The sequence below is a fragment of the Phyllostomus discolor genome, chromosome 1, assembly GCF_004126475.2.
Source record: "Phyllostomus discolor isolate MPI-MPIP mPhyDis1 chromosome 1, mPhyDis1.pri.v3, whole genome shotgun sequence".
Taxonomy (NCBI): domain Eukaryota; kingdom Metazoa; phylum Chordata; class Mammalia; order Chiroptera; family Phyllostomidae; genus Phyllostomus; species Phyllostomus discolor.
Window position 1 is genome coordinate 183,947,694 of NC_040903.2, and position 26,130 is coordinate 183,973,823.

The 26,130-nt window shown below is 42.4% G+C and overlaps 1 protein-coding gene across 2 annotated transcripts; it reads right to left on the reverse strand.

Annotated features, from left to right (window-relative positions):
- CCDC198 (coiled-coil domain containing 198) lies at positions 1 to 23,065 on the reverse strand. Of its 2 annotated transcripts, none has more exons than XM_028507456.2 (6): positions 22,411 to 23,065; positions 19,418 to 19,500; positions 6,526 to 6,612; positions 5,077 to 5,178; positions 4,133 to 4,292; positions 1 to 452 (listed from the first exon to the last, which is right to left on the reverse strand). In XM_028507456.2, exons 1-6 carry the CDS (start codon positions 22,631 to 22,633, stop codon positions 217 to 219), a joined length of 891 nt encoding a protein of 296 aa, XP_028363257.1. In that variant the 5' UTR covers positions 22,634 to 23,065; the 3' UTR covers positions 1 to 216. The 2 variants fall into 2 exon arrangements, with proteins under 2 accessions (XP_028363257.1, XP_028363259.1); XM_028507458.2 differs by having other exon boundaries at positions 5,077 to 5,175; positions 22,411 to 23,058.
- Between the last annotated feature and the right edge of the window lie 3,065 nt (positions 23,066 to 26,130).

A 26,130-nucleotide genomic window follows, 5' to 3' on the forward strand; every position in this document is an offset into this window, starting at 1 on the left:
TGAAACAATACATGGCTGGTGTTTAAGCCCCTAAGTTTTGAGGCAGTTAGCTATGCAGCACAATTAACAAAATATGTCACACGTCTTAATGATAAGGCTCCAGATAAAAAGAAAGTGAATTGGTTTCCTCAGAATAATTCATCTACTAATTTGAAGAGTTGTTATAGGACAGTAAGCATTCAGTGCACTGAGTATCTTGATTAGTGAAGAGCATTCTTATTCTCGATCAAAAAACTCATCAAAAACTGCGATTCTCTCTGTCCTGGTCCTCACCAGGGCTTGTGGTTTCTTCCTGACAGTCCCCAGCTCCTCTGAGTCAGAGCTGGAACTGTCCCAGAGAAGCTGGGCCTGGGCCTCTTGTTCGAGGGGCTGCGTCTCCATTTTACCAATTTTCCGGGGACAGTCATCACTCCCTGCTTGATGCTCTAAAAATTCTGCATCCTGTGGATTTCCTACAAAAAGTTAAAAGTTTGTTTGATTTATTTTTCCAGGACAATATTGTATTTGTTTTAAGTGCCGATGTTTTTATGAACACAGAATAATCTGTTTGCCATTTAAAAATATATATATACATATAAAAGATTCCAACTGGGAATGTATTAAAGATATTTTTATTTTGTTAAAATTTAAATTTCCTGGAAGTCACAAGAATACTGTAATACATACCTGTGTACTCCAACCCACCAACAATATTTTTTCACGATAATGGTATACAGTGATATATATTGCAGTGTGTGTATATAAACACACACATACATACTGCTACTTTTCAGTAGAAACATTTGAGAGTTAAATGCAGAGTCACTTCCCTCCTCCACACACATTACCACAAATCTCCTAAGGACAGGGCAGGAAGGAGAAAAGAAGAAAGAAGTAAAGGATAGGGGATTATTCTTGAATTAAAACAGACAGAGACAAGAAAAATAAATGCAATGTATGACCCTGAACTGGATCCTGGGTCTTACAAAGAAAGCACAAGTGGGGAAACAAAAAGTAGCTATAAAGGGCGTTACCAGGACAACCATGGATATTTATATATGGGCCATATATTAGAAAATAGTGTGTTTCAAAGTTAAAACTTTTAAGTGTGATAATTGTATTGTGGTTACCTTGGGAAGTTGCTCTTGTCCTTAGGAGACAGCTTAAAAAATACTGAGTAAATAGTAGTACAGGTGTCCAGATAAGGCCAGAATTGCGAAGGTACCATTAAAGTAATGTATTTAGGGTGACACCTCCCGTGAAGCATCTAGTTGTTTTCACTGTTACGTATCAGCTCCATCTGTCCTCAGTTTTGTCTGTATTCCCATGCATTTAATGACAAATTTCATATGTGCTTTTACACATATTTAGATTAATTTTTACATAAAACCTACATGGTGACATTCTTTATATTCCCATTTACAGATGTGGAAACTGAGGTTTGCGAGAGGTTAAATAACTAGAGTTTATCTATAATCTGTCTATATATAGAATAAACCCATGTAGACATATATATAGCTAATATTTATGGAGAGGATACTGTGTACCAGGCACTGTTTTAGGAACAAGAGAAGGTCCCTGCTTCCGTGGAGCTTACATTTAGTAAATACACTGTCGGGGCTCCAGTGAAAGACTTTGGCTCCAAGTCCATGGCTTTTCCTACCCACTATATTCTATTCATGGCTCCTGGAAAGGGCAGGAGTCTCATAAACATGCCAACACTCAGAGAACTGTGAGCCCAAAGGAGATGTTCACTTTGTATAAGTTATATATTGTTTTATATATACATATATATAATTTATTATATAAATATATGCAAAGCATGGGTAATTTCATTTTAAAGAGGCAGCATAAAACAAAGACTGATTTTTGTTTTTGTATTTCACAAGAGACCAGAACTCTCACCCCATCTTCCAGAAGAGGGGACAAGAATGGGCAAAAATAGCATTCAGTAAGTGGAGATGGGTACAGAAGAATCTTAATGAGCAGAAGCTGACTAGCAGAATGCTCATGTAAGTCTATGATCTTGGTTACACCCCACTTTTAGGAGAAGGCAAAGTGAACTGCTTTTAGAATACAGGGAAAGAAATCAAAAACTCTCTTTGGGAATAAATAAAAAGGAGTCATTGCTCCAGCAGTTGCCTACTGCAGTGGTGAAATCTCTAGGCTTTGCAGAAAGCAGCTCTTGAAAGATTTGGTTGAGGAGTCACAACCTCTATATTTGCAGACTTTCCCGAGGAGGTCCTGGACGGAGCTCCAAGTCCCTGGAGTCCTATGAGGCTGTACGAGGGGGTGGGTGGAAGAGCATGCTTGGGAGTCAGAGGGACCTGGCCTTGAATCTTGGCTCTGTCACATGGGGGCTAATAGTAACTCCTACCTTATAGGTTGTGTGAGGATTAAATGCAATAATGCATTTAAGGGCAGACCACAGTGCCTGGCTTGTAGTAAGCACTCAATAAGCCTTTGCCAGAGCAAAATGAAACAGCTCTAAAAAGTATGAAGGGAGCAGAGGAAAACCCCCTTCACCTGGTATCACAGTCTCTCCTGTGCCCCCCAAATCTGAGGCATCTTCCAAAGACTATACACATGTTGGTTTTCTTGGCCTGACCCCAAGCGATGAGTGTAAGTGTCTAACTATTGCTGAGGCACTTGTCTTGATTGTTTTGCCACTATTTTTTTTAATTGTAAAAGTTGTTTCTCTACATGACTACACAGCATATTTCATTCTGGGACTTGGGAGTATAGGTTAAATAGATGCCTCCCATAGATTTTCAATTATTCAGCCTTTTCTTGTTTAATGAACTTATTGATTAAGCATCTTGCTCCTCTGAGCAGGAGCAATATCTCTTTCGCTGGCTATTTTGCTTCTTAGAAGCCCAAGACCTCCAGACTCATGGCCAGCATTTCCTTAGAGCTCTTGGTGGTCAGTCTGGCTGAGGTGGGGATTTGGCCCACAGATCAGGTGTGGGGGCTGGGCGTGAGAGTGGCAGGAGATGAAGCTGGGAAGGGAGTTGAGACTTTGTCTTCAGGATGATGGAGGCTCATTACAGGGTTTTTTTTTTTTTTTTAGCAAGACAGTGAGTTGGTCAGATGTGCATGTTGTAAGACCACTCCACTATGGGTGCATTACTTTTGGAACTTTATTGTGCATGGGAATCACTTTGGAATCTTGATAAAATGCAGGGCCCGATTTAGTAGGTCTGGGGGTGGGGTCTGAAATCCCACATTTCTAATAAACTCCCAGATGATGCAGGCTCTGTTGGTCTGTGGACAGTACTTTGATTACCAAGTAAACCAGTGGTTCTTAAACTTCAGGGGCATCAGAATCACTGGGGTGGAGGTGTTAAACCCAGGTTGCTGGGCCCCATCCCCACAGTTTCTGATTCAGTCACTCTGGCCAGGGCCCTAACAAGTTCCCAGGAGATGCTGGTGCCAGTGGTCTGGGGACCACACCGAGAACCACTGAAGTGGAAGGGCTGATGTGAAAGGGTAAGACCCTGAGTGAGGAGCACAGTTGGGAGGGTGTAGCCAAAGTCCTGGTATGACACGGTGACCTAAGGATGGCATGGGGAATGGGAGAAAGAGGGCAGGTTTCAGCGCTAGGTGACATCAGCAGGACTTTGTGACTGACCAACTGCAAGGGGAGGGGACAGAAGGGCTGGAGAGGCCCCAAGTCTCTGGCCTGAGTGATGCAGGGCGTGGAGGCCTCACTGAGACAGTGGATGCAGCAGGAGCAGGCTTGGGTTCCGTTTCAGACGTTCCAAGCGTGCTGCAGAGGGAGAGTGGGCCGGGGCGACAGTGTCTGCACAGGGCGCCAGGCTGGCTGATACTAACTAGCTGTTCAGTATTTTCTCCACATGCTTCATTCTCCCTCACCACAAGATGAGGCTCTTTTGCCTTTTTTTCCCCTGCGGATGGAGGAAGGGTTGCCAATAATGCATGTAAAGTATAGTAAACCTCTAAAAAGAAAGAAACATCTCATTGCAGTGCTTAAACTGCATAATATGCCCACTGTATCCTGGGAGGTAAAATATCAGCAGGGACCCAAGGCTATTCACTAACCATTCCCTCCAGCCCCCTAGAAGTATGTTTGATGCTGTTGTAAACACTTGAGTGAATACTTTATTTTACTGAAACAATTTACATGACTCACCTGCACTTGGGTTGAAGGTTTCATCGGGCAACAAGGTTAGAAAGTCACCGCCCTCATTTCTTGGGATGCTGTGAAGGGTTTTCTTGGCTTTATGTTCCCTCAGTCTCTCCTTATGAATCCTTGCCTCCCTGTGCAGACTTTTCTCCAACTCCGCTTGGGTCTGCAAATGATGAGTTATAAACGGTTAAAGTTCTTTCTCTCACCTTCACCCCCCCCCGCCCCCCCCCCGCCCCCCCCCCCCCTACTTTCAGCCACTTTGCAAGTTGGGTCCTTATCCATAGACCCCTGTGTTCCCCTGCTCGGAACATGGTTCTCTGTCTCCTGGTAGAAGGCGCAGAGACTTGCTTTCCTCACAGGTTTGTTAGGAGAAGGCAGAGTATGCCCTCAGCCTCAGACAGGGAGGACTTCTGTAGGAGCATTTCTCTGTCAGCTAGTGGGTATATGGGAATTGCAGCAGACAGTGGCTTTCGGCTTAATCACTCGAGTGAGAAACTCGGAATGTGAGAGTTAGAGAGGCCATTACTGTTAGGGGGGCTGTTACAGGGGTCTTTCTTGTAGGAGAATTCTGTGGCACAAGTTGCAGAGAGGCCTGGGTATCAAAGTGAAGGTGAACTCATCCCATTTCCTTTTACTAAACCAAGAAAAATGATCTACCCCCATTTTCCTGCTCTAGCCAGGATGTCCTAGTCAAGGAAGAGAGACTGGAGGAGCAGATAAATCCTTGTGAGGACTGAAAGCAGAGGGAAGACTCAGTTGGTAGCAGAAGGGACCTTGCTGGCTCTTCCTGACTCCAGCAGTCGAGTCTTTGGACCCAGGGACTGAATTCAAGATGCTAAGTGAAGCCTGGAGGTGAACGCTTCACCATATTCACGTGCAGGGCGGCGGTAATCACGCGGAGTGGCCTTGGTGAACGTGACGTTCTTCCACTCTCTTCGCATATTTACCTCTTGTCTTTTACGGTTCATTTCCAGCATTTGCATCTTATGTAAATATTGTCTTTTCCCAGAAGTATACATTGGAATTTGCATCTTTTTTTCCAATCCCTGCTACAAAAAAATGACACATTCGTTAGTATGAGGTAATTAGTTACTGATTCTACCATTGACAGCTTGAAATCCTTTTTGGGATACAACAAGATCAACCCTCAGTTGTAATTCACAGAGATCTCCGGCGACATCACCGGAGGGCCACTGCAGCCCCCCATCAGTCCGTGGTGTGGCCGTCAGTGAATGGAGCGGATGTGTGCAGTGTTCGTATTGTGGTTTTTAAGGTTCCTGTAGAGTCTTACAGACCTCGAATGGACATACCTTTTCACATCTCATTTTGACGGGATATCACTTCCCCTGGGAACAGATGCCTATTACTCGCCTCCCAGAAATGTGCTCTGGTTCGGTGAGACCTGCCCCTCTCTCTCCCTGTCTCTTCTACTACTGACTGACTGTCTGGCGTGAACTTAGAGGGGAGCCACTGAATGGTGAAGTGGAACCTATTTTTGTAGAGTGTTCCCCCACGTACCAATCTAAGCCCTGGTTGTATTGCAGTGTAGGAAGGACTTGAGGTTGATTATTTGTGACTTTGGTTCTCTTCCCCTGGTGAGTCATAAGCACCAGTGAGACCGTGCAGACAGACAGCTGCACAGGGCAACCAGGGGTGAGTACACTCACCACCAAATGTGTTCGGTGACGGTTCATGTTGCCCTGGGGACAGTGACTGTGTTCACTGCTGTGAGCCTCAGCGGGGGGGGGGGGCCTCCCCAGGTGCTGCCAGCATCATAGACGTGGCCTGGAGGATCCAAAGTGCCTGGACATCTTCCACCACAGGAGCCAGCACACTGCAGTGTCTCACGGGCTCCAACATGAATTACGAGTGGAAAGTGTTGTAAATCTGCTCCCACCTCCCATTGCACATTCCCACATGAGGGGGGTTTCCTCGGCAGAGGTGACACATTTATACAAGGGGAGAGCTCTACAGAAGGCCCTTTCCAGGATTACTTTTTGGTGTGTTTGTGGAAAACAGGTCAGGAACAACTCATAGATATGATTTATCCTGAAAACTGAGAACAGAAAGAAAGATTTAGCCCGAGAGGAAGAAGTGAAAGAGAGGAATTATGCTGGACTTTTCCACAAATTTGAACGCTTCTAGAATCACCAATTTCCAAGAGAAATTCCTCTGTCTCATCTACATCTCCCTGTCTCACCGGGAAACGGGAAAGGGCCCCAGGTTCCCCTGAGAGGCAGGAACAGGTCCCAGCTGGAAGCAGGCCCAGGAGAGGATGGATAGCTTTGGAAAGTTCTAAGCCTGAATGACACATTGGTTTGATTTGCTGTGAAGTCTTCTGTGCAGGGAGTACATGAAAGGGGCAGCCCACCCTCCCGCTCACCACTGTAGTTCACCTTGGCTTTGTGAGTTGTCCTGGCTTCTTGCTGGTTCAGGATCCTTTCAGAAGTAATTACTTGTGGCAGGTCAATGGGTTCAAGCTTCTAGAAGTCCAACATTTAGAGCATTCAGCATTCCTCGTGCCGTGAGATGATGAAACATAAAAGCCAGGCATTAAGCTATCTTAACACTTTGCAAAAGCAGTGCTTGCTCCTGAGAGCACACCGAGAAGGTGATTTCAACAGGATTATAATCACATCTGTGCAAAAAGGCTTTTCAGCTTCTCTGGGTTCTTTATTGTTCTAGGGCACTGTTGTCAGTGACTTATTGATCTAAATATTGGTGGGAGAGTTAAAAGACTGAGAATCTTTTTCTATCTGCATTGAGGGACCACATCCGAAGTAATCAAACAATGAGGATTTTAGAGTTTTAGAGATGAAAGAGGCACCAAGAAGTTACTTTATTTTATTCATCTCTTAACCACCCAGCTGAGCTCTTCTGTCCTATTTTTAAGGTGTCCAGAGAAGCTCCCTGAGCCTCCTCAGTAATAACCAGCAGTGCTTATGAAGCTCATGTGAAATGAAAGTGCAGTGCACTCACATATTTGAGACGTGACTTTTCCTAGCAAGGGCTTGGTTTCTATGGGGGAGGTGACACCGGAGTTTCTAGGGGTCACTAAGCTGGGACAGCAGTGGGTGAGCCGGTGGATCTGCCTCCAGCCTCCTTGCCTCAGATGACTTCTGGCTCTGGCAGCTAGAGCCCTGGGCAGTGATTGAGTGGGCTCGGGGCATAAGGGCTGCTCTCGTCACACTGACATACAGTCAAGGACCTGGAGGGTCACGGAGCTTATTTCTTCTCTCAGTGAGCACTTATCGCACAACCGCCACATGCCAGGCCTGGGGATACAGTGGTCCACAGAAACAGGCATGGTTCCCCATGGAGCTCACAATCCATGGGGGGAGCAAACACACTTTTGCTCATGTGATTATGTGATTAAGAATTACAAACTAACGAGTGGGTTAAAGAAAAAGCCTCCAGGGCAGGGCTATGGCAATACATACCTGGAGGACTCCATCTCAGGAGTGGGAGGGTGTTGTGAGTTGAACTGTGCTCCTTCTCCCAAGTTTATATGTTGAAGTTATAACCCCCAGGAGCTCAGAATGTGACCTTATTGGGGAATAGGGTCCTTGCATGTACAATTAGTTAAGATGAGGTCATACTGGAGTAGGGTGAGCCCTTAATTCAATATGTTGGTGTCCTTGTAAGAAGAGGAATTTGGACAGACACACACGCAGGGAGAACACGATGTGAAGATGAAGGCAGACGTGGGGGTGATGCTTCACAAGACAAGGAAAGCCAAAGACTGCCAGCAAGTCACCAGGACCTAAGAGAAGGCATGGGGCAGGTTCTTCCTCATAGTCCTCAGAAGAAACCATCCCTGCCAACACCTTGGTATCAGACTTCTAGCTTCCAGAACTGCGAGACAATGCATTTCTGTCATTTGAAGCCACATGATTTGCTATACTTTATGAATGTAGCCCTAGAAAATGAATACAATGGAGAGAGGGGTAAGGAGACCATCCACAGAAGTTTCCTGAAGAAGCCATCTTTCAGCAGAAGTTAGCAGGTTGGGAGTTTTAAGGGGGCTGGGGTGTCCCAGGAAGAGAGAACAGCCCCGAGGTAAGAGAGTGTGTGAGCTGTTGAAGGAACTGCAGGACGTCAGTTGGCTGCAGCTAGAGAGGAAGAGCAGCTCCGATGAGGCTGGAGTCGGAGGCCGGGGCCAGCTCATGCCCAGCCTGATGGGGGGGTGAGTATTAGATGTTAGTTTGTTAGTTTTCTTAAGACCACGGGCAGCCATTGGCACAGTAGCAAAGTAGTGACATGATTACATTTGCTTTCAGCAGACGGTCACTGTGGCTGCAGTGTGGAAACTAAACTAAACTACTGAGAGCAGTCAGGAGGACAAAGATGATGGGCTGGGATTCGTGGAAGGATGCAGGTGGGCTCCACAAACATTTAACACCGACCAGGCAGGATTCATGATGGTTGGTAAGGGGGAGTGAAGCGCCCAGATGATATTCAAGTATAAGGGACAGATAGTGTTACCCATCCCCGACATGGGGAACTCTAGAGGAGGACCAGGTTAGGGTGGAGCATAGTGGGAAGGAACCAGTTCGGTTCAGAGCAGGTTGTGTTTGAGAAGCCTTTGAGAAGAGCCCTGTGGATGTTGAGTAGGCACTCAGAGAAACAGGCACGGTGCTCGGAGGACGGGTCTGTGCGGAAGATGTGTGCATGGGGATTGTTCCTGGGTAGAGAAAAACTGAAACCATAGTCATGGACGAGGTCAGGAGTGAGAAGAGCAGAGCCAAAAAGCCCAACACTGAGGGGCTGTTGAACAGGGACACAATGGCCAAGGAGACTGCGAAGTGATGGCTCAGGAAGCAGGGGGAAACCAGGACACCACGCTGCTGCAGCAAACGTGTGAGCACAAATCCCTTAGTCCAACACGAGAGGCAAATGCTAATACATGCATTTTAAAATCCTTTTCACTGCAGTCTGATTTGCTGTGTTATCAAGGAGCAGTCCTGGAAGCCAGTGTGGCTTTCAAGGGTGAAAAGAGGGAGAGACCATGGGGAATGGATGCTGAGCACCCAGCACTCACAGTGGGGAGCATGACATGGCCCCTGCTACTACCCTATGGAACTGCTTCTTGGACCCTCGGCCTGGCCTGAACCTTTCTCGGGAGGGCAGCCAGCATTTCTTCCTGCTAGAGCAGCCTGACGTGAGGAAGTGTTTTTGTTTGTTTGTTTGTTTGTTTGTTTGTTTTTATCATAATGGCTTATCAAGGAGTAACGAGAGGTGATCAGTACTAGTTAGAGAGGTTTGTCTGGCTCTCTTCTCTGCAGAACATTAAGGTACAGAGCAAATGGGACCTGCTACACAGGAAGAAGCCGCTGGTCCTGAGGGGAATGGAGTAGAAAATGAAGGAGAAGGGTAAAGGAATATCCAGGCACGTATGGAATGGAGAATCAGTAGTAACTGAGGAGAAATTTGGGGTTGAGGAAAGAACAAGGAAGTATTTATACCGTCCCCTGGCTTAGTTCATGATTCAGTTTTTTCTGGTGATTAGGCCCATATACCTGTGTGGCCACTGCTGTCCATCATGCTCAGGTCACAGTATATCACCTTATTCAATTATCATGGGGACCCTGTGAATGATTATGATGAGTCCCCATGTCAGAGAGGTTAATAGCATGTCCAAAGTTGCATAGCTGGTAAGTGGCAACTCAGGATTGAAGCTCAGGTCTGTCCAGTTCCAAATTTCATGCTTTTTTCTTTACTCTTTCCTATATCTGGTTTTATCATTAGAAACTCTTGGAATTAAAAAAATCCTGTACCATTCATTGGGGATTGAGATTCAATAGATCTGGTCTATGTCCTGGCAAAAAAAAATACTCATATAAATAGTATATATACATGTATGTATATTTAATTAATACACTTTATTTTTAAAGCATATTTAGGTTCACAGAAAAAGTAAGCAGAAAGTGTAGAGTTCTCATATACCTTCTGCACCTAAACCCATTATCAGCATCCTTTACCAGAGTGTACATTTATTACACTTGATAAACCTGCACTGACTCATCATCATCATCATCATCATCATCATCATCATCATCATCATCCAAAGTCTTTAGTTTACATTAAGGTCCACTCTCAGGGTTGCACATTCCGATGGGTTTGGACAAATGTATAATGACATGTATTTACCACTGTAGTGTCATATAGAGTAGCTGCATTACCCCCCAAATCCTCTGTGCTCTGCCTGTTTAGTCACTCCTCTTTCCCTCCTTACTGCTGGCAACCACTAATATTTCTACCACTGTCTCTATAGTTTTACATTTTTCAGAATGTCACAGAGCTGGAATCAAATAGTACGTAGTCTTTTCAGATTGGTTTCCTTCACTTAGTTTTCACCATGCCTTTTCATGCTCAAGAGCTCATTTCCTTTTAATGCTCAAAAATATTTCATTGTCTGGATATATCACAATTTATTTCTCCTTTCACCTCCTGAAGGACATCTTGATTGCTTCCAAGTTTTGGTCATTATGAGTAAAGCTGCTATAAACATCCATGTGTAGATTTTTGTGTGATTGTGAGATTGCAGTTTATTTGGGTAAATGTCAAGGAGTGTGATTGCTAGATGATATGCTAAGAGTATGATTAGTTCTGTAAAAAACCTTCCCACGTGGCTGTACCATTTTGCATGCCACTAGCAACGGATGAGTTCCTGATCTTCCACATGCTCATCAGCATTTGGTGGTGTCAGTGTCTCGGACTTTGGCCACTGGTATACGTACGCGGTAGCATTTCACTGTTGTTCTAATTTGCAATTTTCCAATGACATATGGTGTTGAATATCTCTTCATATGCTTAGTTGCCAGTATGTCTTCTCTTATATTCTCATTCTCTTGGCATTGTCTTTCACAGAACATAAGTTCTTAATTTTAATAAAGTCCAGTTTATCAATTGTTTCTTTGGAATATACATTTTTCAAAACTCTCCAGGGCATTCTGATGATTTCCTAGGGTGGGGTCCACTAGCCTCCATACTGTCTGAAGTGAATGAAGGAGCTACATCCAAATAGAGCATAGTGGATTTGTTTGTGGAGCACAGTGAAAAACCAAGTCTGAAGAAGCCAGCTACTTCAATATTTTCAACTATTAAAAAAATAACCTATCCATAAGCTCTTTGAGCCAGGTTTTCCTGGGAAAGAATTAATATATATTTTTCTATTTTCAGCCTCATTTTATTTGAATCCTCAGTTCTGGTAAGGGTTAAGTAGTAGGTGTCTCGAAGTCCTCTATCCAGACCATTTCTTCCTGACCGTTGAAAAGAACCTGAAGGCCCACACTATTTCTCCACGAAGGACACTAGGTGGCAGCAGCTAACACTGCAAATAGGATCTCTGGGTGAAGGCCCTTGCACTTGGCCTGAGAAGTACTGCAGATAAAATTGTTGGAAAATCGGCCTCTCTAAACAAATAGTCGAATGAAATTGCCTTGGAATTCTGGCTTCATGTTATGTTCCCTCTCCCTGCCTGGAAAACAAGATGCCTCACTTCATCACCTCCAGATAGAATACAATGGAAGGAATCGGTGGGATGAAAGCTGTTTTCATTTCACAACTTAAATATAACAACAATTATTTGTCTAAAGATTTCTGTATTATTTGACTTCTCGAATGAAACAAATTGTGGGGATGACCAGCTGAAGTGTCACAGAGGAGACTGAAGAAAGGAGATTACATCGAGCCGAGGTCACTGAACCTGGTGACAAACACCAACCTGAGACAGAGGCTTCTATTTACTAGCAGGACGACAGAGGTGGGCAGGAGCACCTTGAAGAAAGTCTAAAATGCGTTTGGCATCTGACCTAAGGCGGTGTCCTCCAAGGTTCTGGGAGAAAAGGTAAAGATGTCCAGAGCAGTCTTGGAGCAAGAAATCGTAACACCAAGGAGGATTTTCTGGTCAAGGCATTGCAGTGAGTTCATATTTTAGTAACATTGTTTCCTCCAAATGTATAGCAATGAAAAACAAAGCATAAACCCAAAAAGACATGGTCAGGCTTTAAATGTAAGATAAATATCTCCATGGACCAGAAAACTCAGGGGAAGTTGATCTACAAAACATTCAGGGATCCTGATGGCTGTGAGTTATTTCCATCAGTTAAATGGTAGGCAAAAATTCTCCATACAAGATGGTAATCTAGAGCCATGTTCACAGTTTCAGTTCAGGGGTTTTCCTGCTTAAAAAGAGCTGCATCAACACGTAAGCTGGCAGATTTGTTTGGTACGCGTTGTCAAAAAGTTGAGTATGAATAAGCTGAGGCTTTATAAGCATACATTTGAAAGCTTAGATAAATGGATAATTTGGGGAAAAAATATAAGTTAGCAAGATTAAATCAGGAAGAAATCAGATACCTAAATCAACTAAGAACTATAAGAAATTTCTCAGTCCCCCAAAGGTTCAGGTGGCCAAAGATGGTTTCATCGGCCTGTTTTACTAAACTTTTCTGGAACAAAAAACTATGTTTATCAACTATTTCAGAGAATAGAAAAGAGGAAAAGGTAATCAACTAATTTTAAAGATTTTGTTTACTTTTAAAGAGAGGGGAAGGGAGAGAGAAAGAGAGGGAAGAAACATGGATTGGTTGCCTCTCACAAGCCAACTTGGGACCTGACCTGCAACCCAAGCATGAGCCCTGACCAGGAATGAACCAGCTGCCTTTCAGTTTGCCGGATGATGCCCAACTCACTGGGCCCCAGACGTCAGGGCTCAAATTTTCTAAAACTAGTATAACTCTGAGAGCAAAACTGGAAAAAGAAGTATAGGGAAGTTAGCCCTGGCTGGTGTGGCTCAGTGGATTGAGTGCTGGCCTGAGAATCAAAAGGTTGCTGGTTCGATTCCCAATGAGGGTACATATCTGGGTTGGGGGCCAGGACACCAGTTGGGGACGTGCAAGAGGTGGCTGAGCAGTGTTTCTCGCCCTCTCTTTCTCCTTCCCTTTTCCTCTCTCTAAAAATAAATAAGAATTTTAAAAATAGGGAAATTATAGAACAGCTTTACTAATGAAAATTGATACAAAAAACCTAAGCATATTTTAATAGGCTATTTAATAGATGGGGTAAAAGAATCAATAAGATTTAATACTCAGCCCTGAAAAAAACTCCGAGCACACTAGGAATAAAGAAAACAATGATTCAGTAAATGGCATTCTGCCAGTTATCTTCTACTTGTTTCTCCAAATCCATTTGCTACATTTCCCTACCCCTTTCTCTGCCTGTGAGGATTAAGCAATTTCTCCTGCCTTCTGGCTTTCCATTGGGTTCAGCCACTCAGGAGCCCTGTTAGGAGATCTGAGAGAAGAAAGAGAATGAGATCAGGATATTCCTTCCTCTGGCTCCCGTCCCGGCTGGTCATGCTGGTTGTTTGTGCCCCTCCCAAAGCAGCTTCCTCTACCTGCCTCTCTCAGCCCCAGTTCCAGAAGCCTGTCCCTTTCCTAGTCCTTTTGCCCAGAGATAGTTACTCCTCAGCTGCCGTTGGCAGGCATTGCAATATCTTCTGTGATTTCCCTAATCCAAACCGGTATAAAGGTAGTTGTAAAGAAAACTGCCTTGAATTATGCTAATTTGAGTGTTCTCTTTTAAGTCTCTGACCAGCATCTATCCAAATCCTGTCACAACTATAGTTTGTTTTAGGACTGGTGCCATTGATGTCACGGATGCCACAAAGATGCCCATTATCACTGCTTGAGTTCAACATTGCAAAGGACATTCTATTCCATGCAAAAGTCAAGAAAGCCAGTCCAAGGAACAAGGGAAGAAAGAAAAACACATTCTTATTTATAAAAGATATTATCTACATAGAAAGTCAAGAAGAATCTGTGGACAAATAGAATTTCTAAGGTATTTCAATAAAGTTGAAAATTCAATGTACAAATATCATTAGTTTTCTTATTCACCAATAATAATCATTTATAACTCATTTATAACAGGAGGGGAAAACCCTACAGAGTATATCGATGTCCGTTTGTAAGTGTCAACGTGGGTAGGCCACAGTCTCCAGTTATTTCAACACTCATCTAGGGGTTGCTGTGAAATTCTTTGGTAAATGTGGCTAAAGTCCATACTCCATTGAATTTAAGAGAGGAAGATTGTTTTAAACAGTCTGGGCGAGCCTGATTCAGTTGGTTGAAGGGTCTGCAGAGCAAAGCTGAGGCTCCCATGAAGAAGAGGAAATGCCACTTGTAGAGTGGCTTCAGCTCAGGCCCTGCTGTCCCAGCTGCCCTTCCTGATGGTCTGCCCTGTGGGTTTCAGACATGCTTTACCAGCCTTCACAGTCACGGGAGCTTACTTCTTGCAATAAGTCTCTTAGTATGTGTTGGGGCCCACCCTGCCTGGTCTCAGGAAGCTGTAACCCCCTGTGACTTAGGCTAAGTGAGAGACCTCCGAACCAGGAGCCACTAAGGAGACAAAACTTATTTCCCTGGCACGAACGCTGCCTGTTCTGTGCCTGGCCTCCTAGGCTTGATCAGTTAGCCAATGACGGGTAAGATTTCCCATGAGGGGAATCGCCTAAGTCGGGCATGATCACGAGGAGGCCTCAGGGAAGATACTCGGAGCTGTGAAAATGAAGGGGTGATGGACATCGACCCCTGCCCCCTTGTCTTTGTCAAAGCCTGAGTCCTTGTTCTTAGTTGTGAGAAATCCAAGTCTCCTGGCTGCCTTTGTCTCCTCTGCCCGACTCAGGCCTGCGGAAATAACAGGGGCGGTGCAGTCCAGACCAGAGCCGGTGGACCCCCGGGGTAATCAGGCCTGGGACATAGACTATGCAAGATCCTGTGAGATCTGCTTGCTGGAGGATGCTATTGAATTAGAATATGAAGGCACGGGCAGGAAACAAGACTAGCCTTTTAGGTCCTGTAGTCCTCTTAAGTGATAAAACACAAACTCTCAGCCCAGAATCCCAGCGGGAGTTCTGTCAGACCCTTTGAAAATTACCTATCCCTTTTGATCTTCCCTGCCAGACTGTAATCCACAAACTGTGTCTGTATTCTTAATAAAAACCTGCTTGGGTGGAAAATGGGGCACTCCCCACTAGAGAGAGTGGCTGTTTCATCCCTATTTCCCCACAGGACTCGGTTGTCCCTGTGTATGTTTTTCTCGTGTTTCGACGAGCATCCGCAGCAGGGATGGATACTGCTGGCCAGTATCCTCCACAAGTATGTATGCCCATCTGCTTGTTCTGTCTCTCTTGGCTGAACCCTGATTGATAAAGGTCCTGATAAATAAACATAAAAAAATTACACAAGACCCCTGTGGAAAAATGATGAAATACTATTGAAAGATCTCCAAGGCAATATGAATAAATGGGGATGTATGCCATGTTCATGGTTTAGAAGACTCAGTATTGTAAATGTGGTTGATCTTCCTCAAGTTCACCCACTGATGCATTCCAGTCAGAAGACTGACAGAAGACTGCAAGTTTTTCATGGTGCTTGCCAAGAAGTTCCAAACTTGACATGGAAGAGCAAAGGACTATGAATAGCAAAGGCAATTCTGAGGAAGAATAAAGTGAGGAGACTTTCCATATTGGATATTAAAACTCAGTTTCAAGTTACACAGTTAAGACTGTAGAATTCCTGCGGAGACACCAAGCAGACCAATGCAACAGGAGACCGAGTCCGGGAACAGACTCATGAAGCCCTGGAAATTGGCTAGATGACAGAAATAACATTTCAAATCAATGGTCAAAGAATGGCCGACTCCCTAAAGAGTACAGGGACAAGGGATTAATCAAATGGACAGAAAGTAAAATTAGATTCCAACTTCACACCTGCACACAAATGAATTTCAGATCCATTAAGACCTAAATGTGGAAAGTTAAATATTACAAATTTTAGAAATAAAGAATATTGTTATGAACTTGGAGAAGATAAAAATTAGTCAGCATACAAGAAACACACAACATAAAGATTAAGACTGAGAAATCTGACCTTAAAACAGGAAATCTGTGCACACACACACATCACACACACGTGCCAAACGGGAAAGGAAACCATGGGTGAAGAGATTTGCCCAGGTTTAAGATATGTAAAGAAGACCAGGTTTAAGATATGTAAAGAACTCTTACAAATCACAAAGAAAAAGACAATAGAAAATGGGCAAAGGACTAGAAAAGATAAAGGGAATAAGTTTGTGACAAACTGTCTAATACCGAAAACAACACAACGAAACCACCAGGGCAGAACCGCCTTCTTTATCTCTCATCAGCAGTCTTTATGCTCGCCTTCCCCTCCTCTCCATTCACTCATTCAGCATGCATTCAACACACGCTTATCGATCACTGTGATGTGCCACGCACTGTGCTAGACACTTGCATTCATTAGTGAAGACAACAGACAGAGATCCCTGCTTCTGTGAAGATTATATACTAGCACTGGGGATGGGGAGAGGGCAGGGAGGAACTGAAGAAAATACACAATGGAAATAATGATAAGTACATTGCTTGCTGTGTTTGATGAAAAGTGTTCTGGGGGAAAAAGATAGTGAACAGTCAGGGCAATCGGGAGTGCCGGGGTGAGGGTTGCAGCTGTCAGTGGGTTGTCAGGATAAGCCTTTCCAGGGAAGGTAGATTTGAAGCAAATATTTGGAGATGAGGGAGTCATCTGAGATCACCTGAGGAAACACCGTGTGTTGCAGAGAACATCTCCACCTTAGGCTGGACCTGAGATGGCTGATTAAGAAGGTGAATCAGGCCAGAAGGGACAGTGAAGGTCAACTCTTCGACTGGGATAGGCACATTTGCTTCAGAGTTCCCTGGAGGAGGCTCAGATTTTAGCAGCTCCAAGTTGGAGAGAACCCTGGTTCATGACCTGCTGTTTACTTGAGGAGTAGATGTTCAGCAAGTACAGAGTGCCAAACACACAACTCAAGTTATTTAAAGTGCAATTAGACTCGGTTTAATAATTTAAAATACTTTAACATTTTTCTCTGGCAGAGATTAGGCTATTCATTAGCATGTCATGGGAACCCAGCATTTATTATTCTCTCAAAAACCCGTTTGCAATGGAAAATGTGCTGAGCCTCATTTGTAAAGATAATTATAGTTGATATCCTTCAGATATCTGCCAAGTTCCCAGTGATTTCCCTCTTCTCGGGAAGCTGCTTTCAGAATCTAATGTGGAAGGCTTTTCTGCCCACATTTCTACTGCATGAGCACATTCTCTGGTCACAGCTCATTGGGCCAAAACCAGAATCATGAGCATAGCTGAGCCAATAAGATTTCTTCTCCCAGGAATTTGGAATTGAAGCCAACAGAGCCAGGCCATTCTGTTTGACTGGAACTCTAAGATGCAAATTAATAGTCATATTTCATTATTGGTCTTGAGGGGCAGAAAAGTTGATCTGCAGGGAGAGAGTAAAGCAAATGCATGGAGAAAAGCTTAGGGGAGACACATAGAGAGTTCTGCCTTTCAAGTTCCAGGGCACAGCCCTTCCCTCAAGTTCAGGGGCCTCCCACCTCTTGGATTCAACAAAACACTCCTCTATCCTTGTAATTCATCACATTGGTTGTTTTGGCTAGTCAATTGGACTTCCAACACAGTGATGCTATAGGTCTGTAGTATGGAGTGTGCTTTGATGTTGTAATTCATACCTCTGTTCATTCAGTCACAAAATTTTGTGGGGTGCATATTAGGGTGTTAGTGAATAAATATATAAGACTGAATAAAACATATTCTTTGCACTCAAATAATTTGTTTGTCTTGATTCTTCTTTTTTAAGGTGGTTGGTTAGGTTGTGGGGGTGTAGTCTGTGAAATACCAGAGTTCTCTTTGAGCTCGATGGACTCTTTTAACTTATTTAGGGTTGGTAGGTATAAAAAGTACTTTGTGCACTATAGACTGCTACACATTTACTTTTCACTGGTTATAGTAATATCTTCTATGTGAGATATTCAACTTAGAGTCTCCACAGTAACATATGTTAAACATACTCCTTTGAAAGGATATATTTGATTTAGGAATAAAACATAAGTTTTTAAATTGTTCAATTTAGCTAGAGATATGCTCATAAAATCACTTTAAAATCACTTTATTTTCATTAAACAATATTTTGAGGTTTCTGATATTTTGGGAAAAGGTGCTTTTTTGTGATTAAAGGATATAGTTACAGCAATAATAATAATTGTGAGCTTCTGGAGAAAACAGGTAAAGTAAAAACCAACTGAAACAAAAATAATGCCTCACTATGGACTCAGATACACCCAGGATTGGTCTAGTCATCTGGGTGAACTACGTAGCAGGTGGGATTTGGCTCCAGTTTTTGAAATGTCAGTGACAGATCCTGCTCATAAGAGAGGCCCCAGCCTTCCTTTTAGCTGATGCTTATTTTCAAGGACCCACTCATATTTCTTTCCCCTTCTAGGATAAGAGTTCTTAGAATTTGCAGTTCTCTAGAGAAAATGCATTAAATATTTATTAAGGTGAGTGCATTTAAAATTCCTGCTCTGCTGCCTTGCAATCTAATGTCCTCAATTTCAACAACCAGTGAACACATAGAACAAGGAAAGGTTAGGGACAGAGGGCCGTAGAGATCATCTATGCCCAGTTAAGAGCACAGGCTTTGGAGAACTGGCCAATATCTGGCCTCTGTTGTCCTTGTTTACTCTCTGAACCACACAGAGAAAGCCAAGATAATACATCCTTTCTCACAGAGGGGTATAAGGATTAAGAGAATGGCATAGATCAAGTTGTCTGGAGTGTATCTGACCTGTAATAGGCGGTAATTAAAAAGTAGTAGCTGTTGCTATTGTTTATTACAAGTGATTTCCCCATAGCCATCCAACTAATCAGTGCAAGATTCAGGTCCTTTGAGTCACATCATGGCTATGTCTTTGTTACTATAGTATACTTCCTTCTTTTGGTGGCGGCCTTAAAAGTGAAATCATTACACAAGGAAACTTAAAGAAAGATGGTCTCGCCCTGGCTGGTGAGGCTCAGTGGATTGAGTGCTGGCCAATGAACCAAAGGGTCATTGGTTCGATTCCCAATCAGGGCACATGCCCGGGTTGCAGTCCAGGTCCCTGGTAGGGGAGCCTGCAAGAGGCAGCAACACATTGATGTTTCTCTCTCTCTCCTTTTCCCTCTCTAAAAATAATAAATAAAATCTTTTTAAAAATTCACAGATTAAAAAAAAAGAAAGATGGTTTTTGCATTGACAACATTCTCTTTAACATTATTCTCATTCTCATTTGCTTAGTCCTTGTCAGTGCCCCTCTTCTATGATTATAATTAAAAAGGGATGTTACCATTAAATTCCTTATGAAGCCCTTTAAATTCATCTTACTTGAAGTCTTCGGGGTGGATGCCTTTTAATAATACTTGTTTCTGTCCGTTCCAGTGGGATGTCAAAATACAGGGCCCTGGGCACTTGAAGGATTGGGGGAGAAGCAAAAAAAAAAAAAAGACCATTAGAAACAATTTACTATTAAAGCAGGCTGGTCATGACTTTTAGACTTTGTTAGCACACTTTTGCACCTTCTTTGTTAAATGTGTGTAACCTGTGGGTGGAACATGGAGATGAAACGTATCAAGCAGGAGCCCTACATGAATGCCAATGACAAAATATTAGCCCAGATGCAGGATTGAATCTCTCCTTTCCTCACTTTCTCCCCAGACTGATATTTAGAGGAAGAGCTGCACAATGAAAAATGTATTGATGACAAAGTTTTTGTTTTTCAAACACAGAATTTGGCATGTAAAATAGAAACTTATTGGTTTATTTTAATGTTATGAAATTGCCCCAACATAATATAGTAAATTGGGAAAATACAGCATTAAGAAATTAAAATAATCCCTTTTTAGATGGAATAGATAGATAGATAGATAGATAGGTGTTAGACAGAGAGGTGATAAAGAAATGGAGCATGAGCGTGAAATAAGCGAGGCGGTGAAAGACAAATACCATATGATCTCACCTTTAACAGGAACCTAATCAACAAACAAACAAGCAAAATATAACCAAAGACACTGAAAGAGAGAACAGGCTGACAATGACCAGAGCAGAGAGGGGAGGGAATTTCAGGGGAAAAGGGGAAGGGTTAACAGGAACAAGTATAAAGGACACATGGACAAAAACTGGGGGGGTGGAAATGGGAGGGAGGTGGGAAGGGATGGGAGGGTGGGCTGAGACGGGAGTAAAAGACAGAAAACTGTACTTGAACAACAATTAAAATAAAAAATTAAAATAATGAACAAGGGGGTGATAAATAGATTATTTTGAAAAATTATTACTCTTAGATGCAGGGGCCTGAGATTAGGGATGAGCATATAAAATGTTTTAGTGATACTTTGTACTGTGCTGTTTCTTAAGGTGCATAACAAATAACCATCTTACATCTTTGTTAAGTGTGCATATATAAAATAATAAATTATCTGTATAAAATAAAATTAATTCAATTGATACTTAAAAAAAAGAAATGCAGCATGAGTGTGTCATAGGAGTATGAATGCTGAGTGTGGTATGTTCCTAGTTAAATAGTCTCCCTAACTGAGGAAAGCCATTTCCACAAGTTGCCACTATAATACGACATATCAATATCCTCTCTTGATAAAATAATGCAGGGCTAAGCCGTGTCAGGAAACAGAGAGGCTCAAGAGATCCATTATGAATTTGATTTTTCAGCTTGATTATCCTGGGCCCTGGGACTACTACCATGACCAGCAGTGCGTGAATGAAGTTCTTAGTCAGTTGCACTTCCAGTACAGTGAGTTCTTGCCTCTCAACAAGCTGGAAGCATTCTGATTTCTAGATTCTTGTGTAGGCTATCCTACAGTTCCACTTTGCATTTGCAATGGAAAAATTCCAAGGTAACAATGTGTTTCTCTCCTTAAGACATTTGAATGATCACCTTAAGAACTTTGCTATGTCCTTCTTTTCTTTTGAGAGATGCCAGCATAGTGAGCAAAACAGAAATGACAACAATGGCAATGAAAAACATGTGGGATTTAAAAATCTAAATAGTTTTAACAAAATTTTTTCCAGTAGCCCGAGTACTCTGTAACTGTGTACTATGATTTTAGTGATATCACCCCATTATTTGATTCTCCTGAAATGACACAGGCAACGTCAGATAGTTATTTTTACCCCTGGTTTATAGTTGAAGGAAACTGAGGATGTAAATTGCCCAAAGTCATATCATTTGGTATTTGGTGGAGATGGGTTTAGAATATTGGCCCCCGAAAATTGTGGTCAAAATTATTTTTAATGTGATTTTCGCTTCAAAACTAAGAACATTTCCCAGTTGGGACTCAAATCCATTAGAATCAGCTTTTACCAGTTATCAAAATCTTAACACTCTGGATAAAGGGTTTACATTAAAAAAGAAAAAAAAAGAATTCTTCAGTAAAATTAAGAGGAAAATTCCCACTCATGTCCTTAGAAAGTTGAAGAACATAAAAACACAGGTTATAGAAGCAGTCAAAAGTTGTCAATTACAGAAAGTAGCCATTCTAGGTGAGATTTCCTAGTTACTGAAATAGAATAGAAGGCTTCTGGCCAAGCTGACCAATGGTGGGAGCTTATTTGTGTCATTGATCCAGAATGTGAAGAAAAGAGAAAATTACATACATCTGTAGGTACATTTACATTGTGTCTGCATACTACTCTTCCCAAGTTAGAATGTCTGTTTAATTACCATTCTGGTTGTCATAAGCACTTTACATGTAAAATATCCCAGGATAATTTACAGCCACTTCAGGCTCAGAGCTTTCTATCATAACTGGAAAAAATTCTCTTAGTTCCTCAAATAACTATGAAAAATGTGGGGTTGGAGAGCGGGTGACTTACCCACTCATCTGCACTGCGATAAATCAATTCTGTTTGGGGCGCTTTCCAAGTGCACTTAGAATGAACTCCTACAGTGCGGCTTTCACAACAACAAAGCCTGATGCATCCATCACCCAGTACTGGAGAGGACGATCTAAATTTAGACTCAAACTGAAACATGTGATCATTACAATGTATCACACCTTTATCTAAATAATTTTAATTGTCTGGCAAAGCTATATATAAACATTGAAAGCAGCATAAACTAAGCTGAAACAAAATGATTTCTTTCTTCTCACATGAAATGCTGAGAAGCCCTTTATGTAGTTTACATACTCACATAATGCACCCAGGATATTTACAGCTGACAAACCTTCAATCTCCCATCGAAAGATATTCCCTTGTATTTCAATACTTTAGGGATTTTCCGAGATTACAGGGCAAGACAGGTAAATCTATCCATAGCTCTCTTGACACAAATACACAAATCTCACGCTGGGTTTTAGGTTTACCTGCAGAGTACCTCCCATACCAGGTCTCTCGCAGCGGTGGCAGCTGCCCATCCAAAGCTGGGTTCTGGTCCTGCTGTCTCCCCAAGGAATGTGCACTCTTCTCGTTCAGGTTCTGATGGAATGCCAAGCCCACAGGTGCAGTCGAAAGCGTTTCTTCTTCTTTGTTTTGCATAGGGGCTACTTTGGTCACTCTGGGGTGAGCCTTGGAGGGGCTCAGGCCCATTTTACATGAAAGACCAAGAGGGAAGTGGTGTGCGGCCTTCAGTGTAGGTTGTTTTAATCAAAGTATTTCAAAAGTTTACCTACCCCTGCTTTACAAAGCAGTTGTTTCCTTCCTGACATCTTTGTGGGTCTGCTTCACCACACACTAGCCCCTCTGGCCACTTCCTGGGAGGCTGGTTTCCATGGAGACTTCCCTTCAACTCCCACTTTGCCGTCAGACTGAGAGAATCCAGTTAAACATTGACTTGGTTATGCTGCTTTCTGGAAGACTCAGTGGTAGGAATAGGAACCTCTATTGATCATTAAACAAATCTCTAACACCAGGAAGGCCATTAAGGGTGACGGAGAGCAGAGGTTTAGAGAAGTCTTAAACTTGACCCTTTCATTGCACGTACCTTGAAGCTCCATCTATAGCAAAACTATCCATTAAGAATAGCTAAATCACCATTGGACATGAGGAGATGCATGCTAACCATTTAGGGTTTTGTTAATCTTTCATTTTAATTGAAAAATTTATCTTCAAACAGGTAAGAAAACAGCAGACCGGTTAAAATAATTTGTTTTTTTCTGTCAATGGCCTGAATTGCTTTTGAAGGAGATAAATATGTTACAGGAGCGTAGGGAGATAACAGGAATTTTTCCTAAGGATGAGAGGACAAACTTCTTGAATAAATGGTTCGAGTAAACCTTGAGTTTTAAAAAATAGCCTGTTTACTATGCTTTTAAAAATAGGGCAGGGGCAGGGGGAAGCACTTGAAAAAATATGCTAAAATATTGAGTGGGGGGTTTTGAATGATGGAATTATGGGTGTTCATGATTTTATTTTTTATACTTAGAAACAACTCACTTTCAAGTTCTAAGTGTTCATGGCCATAGATGACATGTTTTCATCACATCCCTGAAAGGGAAGTTCAAATAACTTTATTTTTCATTTCTGAAAGTTTGTTTGCTAAGAGGCTAACATGGGTTTGGAAAATCTTTTTTTTTTAAGATTTTATTTATTTATTTATTTTTAAAGAGTGAAGGGAAGGAGAAAGAGAGAGAGAGAGAGAGAAACATCAATGTGCGATGTACCTGCAACCCAGGCATGTACCCTGACTGGGAATCGAACCTGTGACACTTTGGTTCGCAGCCCGTGCTCAATCCACTGAGCTACGCCAGCCAGGGGGTTTGGAAAATCTTGATAACCAATAGAGTTCATCTAAAAAGATGTTAGAGTTTACTTTTTTCTCACTTAACTCCCTTTTCCATTTACAACCTTGTTATCTGTGGCAAAGAGACTTATAAGAAAGAATCATATATTAACAGCATTTGAACAATATTTAGTCAGATGTATTTTTGGATACAAACAGTTTATGTATTTCTAAGGTCAAGGAAAAGCATTGCAAACCAACAGGTGAATGAGGAGTGATATGGGGAACTGTGGACTTCGTGGGTCTCCACTAGTGAGAAGAAGTCAGCTTTCATTTTTTGCTTTACTATTGTCTAATTTTGAGATAATGTATGTGGGGAGAGTATCAGCCTGTGCAGAGGAAGTCAGTTAGTTGTAGAGGAAATTATTTTTAAAATGGAGATTCACATTGTGTTCGTTCCCCTTTTTATTATTAGCCACTGCCACACTTTGTAACTTGCAAAGACTTAACTATTCCGTGCCTCAATTTCCTCATCTGTATAATGGGGTTAACACCAATGTAAGGCAACAAATTGATTCCATTTATAGCTCTTAGAATAATATGTGACATACAATAAGCTCAGAGTAAACTTTGGCCATCATTGTCCTCCTGAGGGGCTATTGCTGCGTGTCTACATGTGATGGGATAGTCCCTGTTACCCACTGGTCAGAGTCATTAAGTTAGACATATTCTGTAGACAAAAGAGTTTACACCTAAGTATCGAAAAGACCAGTGAAGAAAGGGTAAATTAGTTGGGTCTATCTAACAACAGCACTTATGGACTAGCATTTAAAAAGCGCTCGTGTGTTGAAAAAATTTTTATTAAAATAATGATAAAAAAATAACTTCAAGTTGGTTAAAAGAGGGAAAGGAAAATTTGATGTCACCTACAGAGCTATATATAAGATATAATTTCTTAACCACAACAGTTGAAAACATTAAAAAGCTCTCAACATAATCTTGACTACTCCTCAGATTACCTCTGATATTTCATAATGGTCCCTTCCCAGTTCAAAATGGTTATGAATATGCATTATTGTGTGTAAAAGATGATAAAATCTGATGTTACTTGTAATTGTCAGAGTTCATGAATATGAACTAAAATATCAGTTTATGAGTTTCTTAAAATAAGGCAGTTCTAGAAGGGATTCATTCGGGTTTTCTAAAGTTGAGGGTCGTGCTCAGAGAATACTTCATGAAGACACAGGACACAGAGGAGAGAGAAGTTGGTGGGGGAAGGAGCAGGAACTGATAGCCGTGTAAACTATTCCACAGATTAAGGGACAAAAGCCACCAATTTGCAGCAGCAGCACAGGCAACCTGACTGTGGAGTTCCCAAGCAATGTCCTTGCATAAGCTCTGAGCGCTCAGAGCTTTCTTGCCTTGTGCAGAGAGTGTCTTCCTCCTAGACGTGGAGTGAGCCTAGCACCTTTCATCTTCCCTCCTAACCCTTCACTTTAGCCTTCCATCCAAAGAGGAGGGGCCAAGCTACAAAGCTGCTCTCTCAACCAGAAATCTCCACTTTTGTTCTTGGTTCACTCCTCACTTGGGCAAAACTGGTAAGGAAGCTTCTTTAATGGGTTTAAAGTCTATAGTAAACTCAATGCATGGTCACAGATGTGTGGATTTTTCTGCTCTCTGACAGGAGAAACTTTACCTTTGGATGATGGAGGGCTTTAAGTGTAGGTTTGGTATCAGAGGGTGATGAGGTGCCAGCAAAACGAAAGCACCTCCGCCACCCCGCCCTGTCTCCAGTGTGGAAACGTTACTTGTCTTTGTTCATAGGATTGTGATTTGATTAGCTCTCGCTTTAGTTTTTTTTTTTGGACTTTGCAGCCTCATCCGCCCTCTCTGGATAAGGTACCTCTTGGAGGTAAGGAACCTGAGGGAAGAAAGGTAGATTTTTATGCCGGTAGCTCACCCGGTGCTGTGTGAATCAAACAGGTAATGATGGTGACTGCAGTAGCAGTAGCAGTGGCAGTAGCAGTGGCAGTGGCAGTGGCAGTAGCAGTGGCAGTGGCAGTGGCAGTAGCAGTAGCAGTAGCAGTGGCAGTGGCAGTGGCAGTGGCAGTAGCAGTAGCAGTGGCAGTAGGGTCTAAACAGCCACAGGCAATGTAGAGCCACACACATGCTCAATGGCTGTGTACGTTTACGAATACTAAATTCTAAAATGTAAACAAACTAATAATAGAGAAATGTTTTTTTAATGGGCCATGGATATATACATTCAGATGTTTTATAGGAGGCAGGTGATGAATGCCCAGGTGATTTTCCTAAGGATCAGAAGGTGGTGCTCTGGAGTGAGGTTGGTTAAATTGCCTTTTGG

Bases quoted from the DNA above. Each gene is read 5' to 3' on its own strand.
- CCDC198 (XM_028507456.2), bottom strand. From the start codon at position 22,633: ATGGGCCTGAGCCCCTCCAAGGCTCACCCCAGAGTGACCAAAGTAGCC. The intron at 5,179-6,525 runs GTGAACTACAGT...ATTTTTTTGTAG, and splicing joins GGACAACTCACAAAGCCAAG to CAGGGATTGGAAAAAAAGAT. The intron at 453-4,132 runs GTGAGTCATGTA...AACTTTTTGTAG, and splicing joins AACCTTCAACCCAAGTGCAG to GAAATCCACAGGATGCAGAA.